Source organism: Dermacentor silvarum, chromosome 1, assembly GCF_013339745.2.
Source record: "Dermacentor silvarum isolate Dsil-2018 chromosome 1, BIME_Dsil_1.4, whole genome shotgun sequence".
NCBI lineage: Eukaryota > Metazoa > Arthropoda > Arachnida > Ixodida > Ixodidae > Dermacentor > Dermacentor silvarum.
The window spans coordinates 137,109,843-137,124,122 of record NC_051154.1 but is presented as its reverse complement, the minus strand read 5'-3'; the positions used below and the strand labels follow the sequence as shown (position 1 = coordinate 137,124,122).

The 14,280-nt window shown below is 44.8% G+C and overlaps 1 protein-coding gene across 1 annotated transcript in view; it reads left to right on the top strand.

Moving 5' to 3' along the window:
• The window catches only part of LOC119461779 (uncharacterized), a 382,744-nt gene extending 378,920 nt beyond the window's left edge, over window positions 1-3,824 (top strand). The window contains exon 23 of the mRNA XM_049669559.1: window positions 3,447-3,824. Coding sequence (XP_049525516.1) covers window positions 3,447-3,666 — 220 coding nt within the window. The 3' untranslated portion in view covers window positions 3,667-3,824. The remainder of the gene's footprint in view (window positions 1-3,446) is intronic.
• Window positions 3,825-14,280: the final 10,456 nt, after the last annotated feature.

The window sequence follows — 14,280 nt, the reverse complement described above, 5'->3', positions numbered from 1 at the left end:
GCAGTGTGACATGGGCTGAACCTCGTTTGAAGTCAGAGAAACGCAGAGCGAAATCAGTTTTGAAGAAAGGCTCAGGAGCATGGATCAAAATGAATGGGTGGCTGAATAGCGTGGACGCAGAATGGCGGAAGAGGTCAAGAAAGTTGGCAGACAAGTACAACGTAATTGAAAGTGTAAATAGACAACCACGATTCATCAGAAAGAAAGTGAGAGAAACAGAGACAGGGAATTGGATACAAAGAATGGAAACAAAAAAAAAGGCAGTGGAGATTTACAAGAACGTGAAAACAAAATTAGGAGGGAAAATCTATACAGTAACACAAAGGGCAATGCATTGCTGTTTGAGACTCGAGCTGGTTGCCTAAGGACAAAAACCTACGGGAGCAAATATTCGCAACCAGATGAAGCATGTATATGCTGCAGCAAAGATCCGGAGACCACTCAGCATATCCTAATGGGATGCGAAGGGATTCACCTAGTGAGACCCGTAGGTAACGTGCGCCTTCCAGAATCGCTTGGATTTAAAGTGGATGGAAGCATCAACCGGTCAGCAGTCGAGATAAGCAAGGGAGGTTTAGAGTATTAGTAGAAAAAAAGCAGAGAAGAGATTGATACGACCGGATCCGTTACATTTATAGGTAGAGGTACGAGGTAGATAGAGAAGTTTTGAGGAAGAGCAAAAAGCTAAAAATATGTATACAAAAATGCTAAAATGAAAAGCATGTATAGCACGCCTGAGTAACTCAAGCAGGCTTGGTGACTATTTGTCACCGCCCCGTTTCAAAGCGGATGCCATTAAATCATCATCATCATGATCACCATCTTCATCATCGCTTGGAAAAAAAATTCCAGATCAAGCACACATGTTGGAATCTGTGTGCAGCGAATGCTTTGGTGAAGTGGCAAACCGAATCCTGTACAAAACGGCGGGGCGTTAAATTGTGTTAACTTTCGTCGTATGTATCGTGCAACTTCATGCAATATTTATGTTTATCCACCATAAAGGTCATAACTTCAATAACATGCAATGTTTACTTTTATGCACTACACCGCTCACAATCCATGCCGAAATGAAAACACCAAATCAGGCGGAGCCCTGTGTGAAACGTCTACGCAGCGACGTAACGAGGGTGTTGGCGATGTATGACGCTTGTTGAGGGAAGAGTGGGGATGGCAGGTGCATGCACAGAGAAGTACGACACATATCTAAATGCATTACGGATTACGTACTTCTTTTATCACAATGGCACATACCAATTCTGGAGCATTGACCAAGAGCGAGCACACACGCAGTGTCACATACCAAATCGATAAATCAATGAAAATCAAGTAAATCACGGATTCCACTGACTCTAATGCGTCAATAACAGGTCGGTGTGCTTTAGAGATACCTGTGAGCCGACATTTGTACAGGTGTTAGTAGGAGCTCGCACTATTTTGCCGGTCAGCGTACAAGGGTTATATAAGCCCGCTCGCTGGTATGTACTAGCATTTTGTGCACATGTAACCTGCGTATATATATATATATATATATATATATATATATATATAGTCATATCATAAGTAGCCAACAAACAATGACACTAAGGACAGCATCATCATCATCATCAGCCTATATTTATGTCCACTGCAGGAGGAAGTTCTCTCCCTGCGATCTCCAATTACCCCTGTATTGCACTAGCTGATTCCAACTTGCGCCTGCAAATTTCCTAAATTCATCACCCCGCCTAGTTTTCTGCCGTCCTCGACTGCGCTTCCCTTCTCTTGGTATTCATTCTGTAACTCTAATGGTCCACAGATTATCCATCGCATTACATGTCCTGCCCAGCTCCATTTTTCTCCCTTGATGTCAACGAGAATATCGGTTATCCCTGTTTGCTCTCTGATACACACCGCTCTCTTTGTCTCTTAACGTTAGGCCTAACATTTTTCGTTCCATCGCACTTTGTGCGGTCCCTTAACTTGTTCTCGGGCTTCTTTGTTAACCTCCAAGTGTCTGCCCCATATGTTAGCACCGGCAGAATGCAATGATTGTACACTTTTCTTTTCAACGACTGTGGTAAGCTCCCAGTCGTGGATTTGGTAATGCCTGCCGTATGCACTCCAACCCAATTTTATTCTTCTGTAAATTTCTTTCTCATGATCAGGGTCCCCTGTGAGTGACTGACCTAGATAAACGTTTTCCTTTACAGACTCTAGAAGCTTACTAGCGATCCTGAATTCTTGTTTCCTTGCCAGGCTACTGAACAATATCTTTGTCTTCTGCATATTAATCTTCAACCCCACTCTTGTACTTTCTCGGTTAATGTCCTCAACCATTTGTTGTAATTTTTCCCCATTGTTGCTGAATAGGACAATGTCATCTGCAAGGAGTACAGGAGTCATATGTGAATATATTGGCAAATATCTACAAGGATTCCACAGTTGCCTTGGTTCTCCACAAGAAAAGTAAAAAGTTACCTATCAAGAAACAGGGCAGGCAAGGAGACACAATCTCTCCTATGCTATTCGCTGCATGCTTAGAAGAAGTATTCAAGCTCCTAGACTGGGAAGGCTTAACAGTGAAGATTAACGGCGAATATCTCAAGGACAGCATAGTGGAAAATATTTGAGTGTTCTTAACTGAATTAAATAAATGATAAATAAATGGAAATGAAAGTGAATGAAAAAACAACTGGCCGCAGGTGGGATACGACTCCATATCTTCGCATAACGCCTGCGGTGCTCTTATCAATTGAGCTACCGCGGTGCTGTTTTCCTACCCACTTTGTGGGGTATTTATGTTTATCTACTACAACTAACCCTGGGAGTGTTAGCAAGCGGCACCACAGACAGCCTTGGCGGCGGATGTGCAACATCCTTTCTGCTGCAGGCGTGACGTCTACGGGAACTTTTTCTTCTTTTTCTTCGCAATGAAAGCTCCTATTTAAAATACTAATGGTTCATGCCTCTACTTAACTTGTGGATGGCCAGATTTTGTGCAATAAATATAAATTGTGTTTAGTACTCCCGAGTTCAGCGAAAAGGTGTTTTCTGCCTTTTAGAGGTGGCTATCTGTATTAATAGTTCCAGCACGTGCTCCTTTACGCCCACCTTTTTCTTACTTTATGTTCCCCTAAGCTACTGCCGCCGTACTTTCCTGCTAGGAATGGCGTCCCCCCCCCCCCCCCCCTGTCATTCTCGTTAGCGGGGCTTGTGCTGTTGTCGACGTTTCGATCGGCTCCCTACTAAAGTTTATTTCCAGTGGTGATGGCTGCAACGGGTTCCTCCTCAGATGATATCTCTCTAGACGCAGTGTCTGCTTATAGACAGCGCTGCCACTTTTGGTTGACGATATGCGCGATGTGAAAAATAGCAGTAAAAGAGCACCTTTCCTCCGAGGTGCTGGGTGCAATTCCAACCGTGTTTCTGAGCCATACATTTCTTTTCTCTCTCCCGCATGGCAGCGATGAATCGGTCAGCGAGACCACGGTGCTCCTGCCGCGCAGCCCCAAGCAGCAGCCCGGTAGCGCCTCCCCGAGGAGCGGCGGCGACAGTACCAGGGCGCGCACGCGGATGGGCTCGCCTTTTCCCTCATCCCTGGACTCGGCCGACGGTGGAACTCAAGGCGGGCGGGACGGTGACGCGACCGAGGACCTCTACGACTCCCCGGGGGACGTCGTCTGAGGAGCGCTAAGCGCCCTCGCGTGACGTGCGCGTTTTAGGCGCGCGTTTCAAGAGGCGCGGCTGCCTCGCTCGCGTGTTTCTAAGGGAGAGGCGCCTCAGGCGCTGGCGAGCCACTGCCGCGACCGAGATAGTGTTCTCGAGTACCGAGCCGCAGTCGTTAATGTTGCAACGAGAGTCAGTTTCGGTTCACTTCTTCCGATGCGCGAAAGGCTCCTTTCGGACTGCGGCAACTGAGCAGCTGTGCGATGTTAGCTTCCCACATTCCACGTTTTCGGCGGCGGCGCGAAGGTCAGACACTGGCGTGAAAACGCTCGCACACCTTTAGTAACCCGCGCGTCGATTCCCATCACTCCCGTCCATTTATAAAGTCGACCATGCTTGCCCTCTGCTCTTTCTCAAATCCCTCAGGTGGGCTCCCTGAGTGGTGCCTGACGTCATCAGTGTGGCCAGCAAAACAGGCACGAGAGCAAATACAATACTGGCCACCTGAAGAGGTCTTGAAATGGCGCTGAAACTTAAAGAAGAAATAAATCGGTGGCGACCGCATCCACGACTCGTCGAACTGTTCCCCTGCGATGATCTAAATACCCGCGTCTCTACAGAAAGGGCTTTCGAGAGCCAGCAATCTCTTATGTTGCTCAGCCACGTGCTTGGCAGGTCGCGATCTACGTTGGCACGAAACGTTGCATAATGCGCTGGACGCGGGTGTAGTCGCCACAGTGTAGTAGTTATCTGCATCGTTTTGGCACCCCATTATGCAGCTGACCGAGAGTACAACACTTTTGAGTTAGTGTGTGTGTGTGTGTGTGTGTGCGTGCCGGTCCTGTGTGCGACGGCGAGCACACGGACTCAACCAGCACCACTCCCTTAAGAGCGCCAGCGAGGCAGCCGCGCCGGCACTTTTCTCGACCGGGATGATGCAGCGAATCGCCCTTCCTCGCGGAGGTGGACAGCTGCTCTGCCCGGAGCGTTTTGAATAGCTTTTGTTATTTTCGATTTTGCTGTTTCGGCGCTACGCCGCGGATACTGCGTGCGCCATGCGTTAGTCGTAGTGGCCAAATGGAGCTCATTTCCTGTCTGATGCTCGGAAGCACAGGTGTACAAGGTGTCATGCTGCATCATATTCTTCTCTCAGAAAGCTCAGAGCTGCTGCTGCTACTGCTGCTTTAGAGTGGAAGGAATGCACTTCATAATTTTTATATAAGGTCGTGTTCATTGTGCATACGCTGTTGGAGGTAGTCTATATGCAAGTACTGCGGCGAAAGTCGCTCACCTCGGTAGAACTCTGTATGGGAAACAAAAACGAGGAGACGAAGTTGTTTTCTATGTTCGTGTCTGGTGCGGAGTCATTGTCATTGTTCCATTGACATGGTGCTGAACTGCGCGATAATTTCCAATCCTGTGATTGATAGCAACGTTTGCTTTTCTTTGCTTTAATACACCGCAGACGTGTCCACATTGCTCTTGAAGAAAAATATAACGCGAAAATCACCACTCCCTTTGCAGGAAAGCTGAAAATGTAAAGTGAATCTTGCATGCTGCGGTACGGTTGACACCTCATTCACGTTGCTATAACTGTGACTGACGCTGAGTTTTAAAAAAAGAAAGAAGAAGACGACGACGCTTTGTCTGAAGCAAGCGGTATTTATTTATTCTGCTGAAAGGCATTTCAGTACACCTTCTGGCCTTCGTGCGCCGTAGATAGTAGCTGCTATAGAGGCGCAGCGTGGCAAGCTGATAGAAACTATCAGCGATTCAGGGTTTGAGACCGTGCGGAGCGTGGCGTTTTATAGATTCTTATTCGCAGAGCAGTATATGTCAAGTCACGCTCGGCCAACAATGGCCAGTTATGCGGATGCGAGCTACTAATGGCACAAGCAGAGTGGTAGTAATAATGTTCAACTTTCGCTGCCAACAAAAAGGTAATAAATTCTGGCATGATAGCTTTAGCTATACCCAAATACATACATATATATATATATATATATATATATATATTATTAAGCTTAACATTCTTCGTTGAAGATAATGGCTGAATAATGCGAAGTAACCCTTTCGAAAAAATTACGAGGTGTATCGAGAAAGTACACCCAATTTGTCAAATAACGCCGCGTTGGTACTGGAATTGCGGGCTTTCGTGCACGCTTACTTCTCAAGTGACGTGTCGCGAACTACCGGATTTTGTAGACGTGACATCCGGAGTAATCGGACGCAGCGCACCTATGAATTTGGTCTGCGATCCTTTTATTGAATATGTGTGTGAGCCTACTGTAACTTGTCAAAGGTTCCCGATGAAATGGCGATGAAGTAATGAACAGTAGGTGAACCAGACATCTCTCAGACTGGAGCCAACATTTCGACAGGCGGACAGACCCTTTGTCGAAACGTTGGCCCCAGCTTAAAACATCTACTCTTCGACTACCGTTTAATACCGCAACTTTTGTTCTCTGCAAACAGGTGTAGTGTAGAAGAAACATGTTGAGCAGGCTGGGTCAACAACTCCAAAGGGGGGTGAGACCGTTCGTGGCCAGAAGCGAGGCGGTAGACGATCTTTGTTTATTGATGACGTACAGTGCATGGTCCAAGAGAAAGTTCGTGGTTACAACCAACGCGCCAAAAGACCAAAACCGGACTGGAGAAGACCAGCGGCTGCACGAGAAAGCTAACACCATGGCACTGAAGATTGCAATTGCAGTTACTTTCTTGCTTTCGGTAGCCTTTTCGAGAATTTTCATTTATTGTGCGTTCATACCGCTCTTTGATGATGCGGCACTGCACAAACTTTTGCCATGGATGTCGGTTATGTTAATTTTTGGGCTCATTATGGGGGGGGGGGGGGGGGGGGAAGATGTAAGCTGAGGTCTGCGGAATTGTTTCAAGGGGTTTCACGTCCTACAGCAGCAGTGTGGTTATGAAGGACGTAATATTGGATGACTCCAGATTAATTTTGACCTCCCGGGGTTTTTTAATGTGCCACCTAAGCAGACGAGCGTTCTCGCATTCCACCCCTCACACAATGCGGCCGCCATGACCTGGAATAGAACCTTCGACCTCGTGCTAAGCAGCAGAGCGTAATAGCGGCACCGCGGCTGGCAAATAAAATTAGCATGACATGAAGAATGGAAAGGTATTTTGGTCATTTAGTTGGTTGTTGTAGTAATAGTTCGTTTTTTGTTTTTTTTATTGCTCCTGACTTGCTTTCTGGAGAGTCTTCGTGCGGTATAATATCTACGGTATGATATCTTGTAACTTTCATTACGCTATTCGACAGCGCCAATTTTGTTTTCCTTCTCATGTAGCATTACTTCGGGATACCTGCATGCTTACTATTTGCTGTGACCAACGCTCGGAACTCTATCACTACCTCCAGAAGTAGCTGCCTAGTCGGAAGTAGTTAGCATTTTGTTTTCTCATTAGGTAGACGTGCTACCTCCACATTTTCCACGCTTACCGGAGCGTTCTCCAGGTAGGGTAAACATTTCGATACCTGTATGCGCAAACAATTACGCCTGTGTAAGCCTTACCACACTCAAGTAAGCAGCGTGGCGCGTTATCTCGCATAATTGCAGTTGCAAATACTAAAACCGCGCATGCGTACACGCGTCCGTGCTCATGCCATTGTTGTTTAGACTTACCTAGCTTATCTTTAGGCTCGTAGTTGATTTATTAAAATCATGAACCGCCACATTACGCACGTATTGCGTTACGCAAACAGCTACATTCTTTTTTTTTTGTATGTGCTTGATGATTCATGAATTGATTTGTTTTTATTGGGAATGTTGGCTGCCTGCTTTTCCACGACCACGGGTGCTTTATACGGCCATTTCACCATTTCGAGGCGTTTTCTTCCGTCTCAACAAACGGCACGTCGCCCATTTATTGCTGTGCGCATAATTTGCTTTCGAGCTGAAGTGACAGTGACACACCTATATATGCAGAAAAAAAGATATGAAGGTGAAATTCTATTTCGAAACGTGACCGCTTTGAGGTATTTACCGTAAGTACCAAAAAAAAAAAGGAAAAAAAGCATGATTTACTCTCACCAAGCCCCCAGTGAACCATTTATGAAGAAACATATTCCTATTCGGCATCACCATTGCGTGTTATCGGAACGCTTAGGTTATGAATTTTGTGCGTCAGCGAGCGTTGCATCTTTTTAAATCAGTTCACTAAGTTAGCATGTATTTTTGACAAGACCTTGTAACGATAGGCGAACGGTTTGGCATTTGGTCTTGCTTACCGACTGTACTATACTTAAGCCATGTACTACGTAGGGGCGAGAGAAAGAAAGCCTAGAAGGTAGTTTCGTAATGTTGCAGATCACTGGGATGGCGATATGCTGCCATATATGTAAAGTATGCGTCGGCCGTGTCAGCGTATATGCATGTATAGTGTCAGCCGTAACACTTGAGCCCATTGCCACTGCTGAGTACAGTACGCACATCTGCACGACTGGCTGCTCGCCTTTCCTTGACTTTGTTAAAGAAAGCTGCCGGGTGCTGCCTATTTCTTCCTTTCTGTTTCACTTTTTCTCTCACTTGTGAAAGATAAAGTTGGTGGCATTGTCGAGCTCCTTACATAGCAGATCAGTGGCAGTGGATAGAACGCCCGGCCGGTCGTACGCTGCTGACATTAATATAACGTTTGGCAGAGCCGCAGATTATAGTTAGATGCTTGCATAGCCTCGTTGTAAATCAACAAGTGGGTAGTTCGAAAGTGAAACTAAAGTCCCCGAGCTTCTATGCAGTGGTTTATTTTTCTGGCTTTATTATTATTATTATTATTATTATTATTATTATTATTATTATTATTATTATTATTATTATTATTATTATTATTATTATTATTATTATTATTATTATTATTATTTAGTATGTATCGCTTGTCTTTTGTTATATTATTAATACGCTGGTATTCAGATATTGAGCTAGAAAGTACCTCGTCTACTCTGTTTCCCTCAGTATTATGGCAAAAAAATCTACCAATTATTATAAAATAATTAATTGAAATGTGGTAATAAAGTTATTCCAAATAAAGCTAAGTTATTAATAAAAGATAAAAGTTATTGTCTAGGTTTCCTTCTTTCTAATAAAAGGTGCGTTGAATTTCATGATTTTCAAAAAAATAAATAAAAAATAGCGTGGCGTCAGGCCAGGTGGTGAGTAATCGATGATGAGTTCTCGTGTCTACGTTCTTCAACCATTCGCATTAAAAGCTTAGCCGTAATATTGCATTTGAAGTTTAGTTTTATTAAATTACCATTAACAATCTGTTAGCTTTTTTATATGTATTTTGGTACGTATTCTGCACTATAAGCTCAGGTGGCATATAAACGAGCGTCCTAACGGTTTTCAGGAGTGATATGGACTTTCCGTATTCGTTTCAGTGCTCCACGCGAAGCATGGAATCTGAATTTCATCAGGACGCACCGATTGTGCGAGCTGATCATTAGCCGCGAAACGAGCACCGTTGCATCTGACAACCTTTATGCGTTACAGGTATTAGCTGTCGTCAATAGTTATCTAGACTCACCATCAGCTTCATGGAGTAACTAAAAGAGGAGCGTCAGTCACTAGTGCCCCCTGCGTTATGCTTAAACGCGATAACATTCATCACGCACTGGAGCCACTTGTGTACTTCAAGATACGATCACAGTGTTCGGGAGATATTATTAAGAGATTGTAAGAATATGACATTACGCAGTCGTCTTTCTTTTCCGTATTTTCTTCTTTCTTCCTCGCCCCAAAAGGCATAAAATCATTCAGGGCTTTCTTGCGCATATAAACAAAGGGGAAAAGCGCGCAGCCATGATTCTGAGTAATTCCACACTCCACACCGACCGTCCAAATTTAAGTAGGAAGTCTGAACAGTTCCAGCTACTATGGTACGGGAGGCACACTGTTGCGCAAGCAAGCGCCTGGATTTTAACGAAGCACGATCACTTGTCGATAGCCATTTGCTGGACCAAGAGGCGCATCGTACATTTACGCCCGTCTGTCAAGTCCCTAGCAACTTGGCTGTGAATGTGAGCGAAGAGTTACCCCAGCGCATCATTTGCCCACGTATGTCTTGGTTTACTTGCTGAGCTCAGAGGGACGGGCACAGGCTGTTTATGGAGTTTGACATTTGAACAGGGGATGTAAATAATGTGCCCGCTGGTTCTTTTTTCTTCTTTTTTTATACGAGCAAGGCGTCAATCTAACGCGTTCCTTTTGCGCATTGCCTCTGGCGGGCAGTATACGCCTCTCGAAGATTGACATGGCGCAGGCCACTGATGCTTTGTCTAGTCGACCGACGAGACGCGCGCTGATGTGACGATGCAGGGACAGTTTTCTATGGCGTATATTAATTAATCAAACAGTTGGGATAAATGGGAAAGTTCGCATTTGCCTGAGAACTTTCATTTGCCGACTCATTCGCCTCGCCCTTTCATCTGCTCTATCCCCCAGGTATAGTCCCAGATATATATTGTAGTATAGACCCCGGAAAGGCGGATGTGCGAAACGCGCATCAAGACGATTTTTTTTTTAACTGCCGAACTTTCCAAGTAACCCGTATGCGGGTTTCCATTGCAACTTCAGGCTGCTTTCAGGGAGATCTGATTTTATCTGAGGAACTCGGCGCTGCGGGAAACCAATTCGTCTTCATTGAGAGCCGGACAACGTTGCGCGCAGGGACCAGTCAGTGGCTCACCCAGGGGCGCGCATGACGCAACCCAGTGCGCCTGCTGTTTTGTTTCGGGCGAAGTAGGAGGTTGCAGCTACTTTGGTGCTACCTGAGTAGTCTTGTGCTAAGCAACTCGCAGCGTTAACTACATGTAGTAGCCTATTTCACCCGAACCCCTGCCACATTCTCTGTCAAACACCTTTTTCGTGAACAAGTCAGTATTACATAACTCCCCCATCTCTTGGAAACAATGAGGGAAGAACGCTTCTTGGTGTTTGGCTCATCTAGCCCTCGATTTTAATGTGTTTAACCTTTAATTTTCTTTTTTTTTACGAGAGGGGTGGGGGCATTTCCCAGTGAACCATAAGTGAGGCATGCTGATATCACCTGAGGTACTTGCGTTCGGAGATAAGTGACGAATAGATAAGTGACTTTGTTCTCCTGGTGGCGAACGGTAATTGTCGTCAAGATACCTTCTCGCAAATGCCTCACGCCTAGTAAGGTCTTTCGTTTTTAATATATTCTTCTTTTGATTCACTGATTTCATGTCACTGACCATCCTTTCTTTTTATTTTTGGTGAGCTTACAGTTAGCTTTCTTTCTGGATAAGCCGTGCTCCTCGATAGCGTGAAACTGTTCTCCGGTATCTGCAGCAAAACAGCAGTATATATATATATATATATATATATATATATATATATATATATATAGGCAACGGCGCAGGCAACTATACACGTCTAGCCCTCGTGTGATTTGATCGTCTTTCTGTTTGAGAATAACTGTGTGCCTTCAAATGCTTATCACTCTGTGTGTTATAGTGCGGTTCTGGTGTGTTTTCATGTATTCAGTTGGACCTTGCTTTAAGAAGTTGAATGTACATGCACACCCCGTACGCCCTTCTGTGTATCGTCGTCTCCTCGCGAGTCGTGCCCCATGAAATGTACATATCTCTTAAAGCAGGCAGCACAGCAGTTCATTCACTGAGGCATGTATGTATGCAGGCGTTTCCCGTTTATCAGAAATGACATTGCGATGCGTGTCACACAAGTCACGTAACAATGTCAGTGCGAAGAATAAAAAGGAAGAACTCGATCAGACGCTCTGACTAGAACTATTTATCGCGTTTTTTTTTTTTTTTTTTTTTTTTTGGTTCATTGCAGATGTAAGGCATCTCAGAGTTTTACTTGAAATGTATTCACCTCAACTCTCATTTCTCTAATTTCATTATCAGCTCGTCCAAGGTGGTAATAGCTTTCCGCGGTTATATTCTCTCGAGTATTACCGAGAGAACACTCGTGTCACTGTACAATAACCGTTCACTTTTCTGATCGGCTGGACTAATTGTGGGCCGAGGCACTGTAGCGCTTTGCTACCACTGTACTATAGTTGTGACAACACAGTCGATGGGCGCTCTGGGCTAAAACTGCAAAATATGGTATTCTCTATTCTGATTCTTGGTTTCTTGCATGTGTGCTTGTGTACGCGGTTTTAGTCTTGTTCGTCGTGTAGGTAGTATTCGCGAGCAAGAAAAAGTGTGACGGAGTACGTTATACTCACTGTGTTAATCGTGAATATAAATTTATTGCTTTGTTCTTCTCCTGTGACATCCGGTTCGGCGGCTTATAAAGAAATGTCCGTGTCGTGTTGCGAACAGCTTATTTCCTTGGACCTGCTTGCCTATATTGTTCGCTTTTTTTTTTCAGCCTTCTTCTTGCAGGTGTAAGTAGCTGCCGTAGAGCAGCTGAAAACAGCTGTAGGTACACCCTGAATCTGTTTTGTTAAGATATTTAATCACATCTTGAGGAATAACTGAAGGTCATTTGAGATAGTCAAAGCGTTTCGTCGCACGTCGGTGTGCACATTGCCCATTGCAGCTTTCTTTAAACGTTTTCCTCTTCTTTTTTTTCAATCCTGTTTATACGTGGATAACCGTAATTTGGCGCTTTTTAATTAAAGATATATATATATATATATATATATATATATATATATATATATATATATAATCTGCGAGCGTGTACTATAGCGATGTAGCAAATAACGAAGAAAGCTCGTGAAAAGGTGCATTGAGCGCAAAATTAAAAAAAAAACTGAATTCTTTTTTTTAATGTTTGAACATGGAGAAAAAGCATGTCAGCATGGGAAAAAACATGTCTTTATAAGCATGTTTCCCCATGCTCATAAAGACATGGGGAAGCACCACGAGCATCAGTAGTGATAACTCTGTTGAACTCCTTGTGTGTAATTTTTGTTTTGATTTTTGATAGAGGCGATAGATAGATGCATACGAAACTGAACCAGCCAAAGCTAGGGTCAGAACATTGCGGCCACCAGTAAAAATCTCCCTTTGTTCTTCCGCAGTCCCACTGTCATCCTTTTCGTAAATGTCATCCAAGCAACCTATTTTACCTACTGTTGCCAACCATGTTTGCACCACTTATGAGAATGCGGCGAGTTCGTTTATATTTTTAGTACCTTTTGCATGCCCGATTATGCACACGGAATGGTCTACGGGTCACAAAAAATCGGAAGGGGGGATACAGAATAGACGGTGTTGTAGCCGTCGGTAGGCCTCCAATGTCACAAAACATAACGTTAATTTTCTCTCTTCGGTGACGCCAGTATTCCACGACAGTCCGCCTTTTCGTGTTTCGTGTGAAGAAAGGTAGCTGCACCCAAGCTTTGCAGGTTCGCCTGGGACATTTATTTTTCTATACATACATATGTTCCTTGTAGTTAATTAACAGTGACGTGCGCTACAGAGGCCTTAAATGCACCGGATGCGCTTTCCACTTCGTCTCCAAAAATCCTAAACGTAATGCGTCGCACACGTTTGCATTTCACATACACTTTCTTTTTGTTTGCTTCCTTATCGTTGGAATATAGCCACGTCATTCCTTGTATCAGATTATTCGCCCCACTCACTCGCTCCTCCTCAGCCGACAGCGTCATACAAAAACGAAGCAAGGCGGAATATAAAATGTCATCGGTGCCACATCGTTCGCTCATATGCAACGCCTCATTTTCCATGTCAGCCAAACGACTGCATTCGTTGTACAAAATATCCTTCTCTTTCCGTTGCCGTCGCAGACGTGGTTCTCAACAGGCGTGAACTGTAGTGACAAAACGTTCTGGAAGGGTAGTGGGAAACGAACGTTTCCAGGCGACTGTCTATCTATAATGTTTCGATGGTGCAATACACACTGCACACGCGTGCATGCATATGTGTGTACGTGTGGTATACATATGAATATATTATACACATAAATATACATATAATATATACAAACACATGCAAACCTTTAGTTCAGAGTTGTTTGCGGAGTGATCGGGCGAGCGCAGCAGTGGCGTTGGCGCGAAAGGCGAAGCGCGCTTCTGGTCGCACCGCGCGCGGGCGTTCGCGCGAGGAGCTCCAACTGCTGCGCTGCCAATAAATACCCCGGCCCCCACCTTCACTTATTCCCGTCCCCGAAAACTCCGCGGGCCACTGCGGATGTGTACATACGATGCTCGAAACTCAGATTTTTTCTCTTTCTCTCGTTCGAAAATATCATCCGTGTATAGTGGACCGAGCCGTTAGCTCTATTTTTTCATACATTATTTTCTCCGCGACATGCACCGAGAGGTCAGATTTGTCGTTTCGATGCATCACTCGCCAACACCGGCGGCACTTCGCGCCGTGGTGCGAAACCACGCTCATTCGTGTCTGCACACGCCTGTTACTCGTGGCAATTGCTTTCTGTTACTCGTTTCTTCTTTTCCGCCTCTCTCTCTCTCGTGTAATACGTTTCTATCCTAATAAATTTATTACATCACCTGTTCATAATTGTCCTTGCTTCCGGCTGCTCGACCTGGATGCATCGGCGCCACTCAGCTGGTCGGGGACACAAACTTGTTAAGTGATATTTCACCTGACTACCGGCCTCGCAGAATCCGTTTCGCCGAACG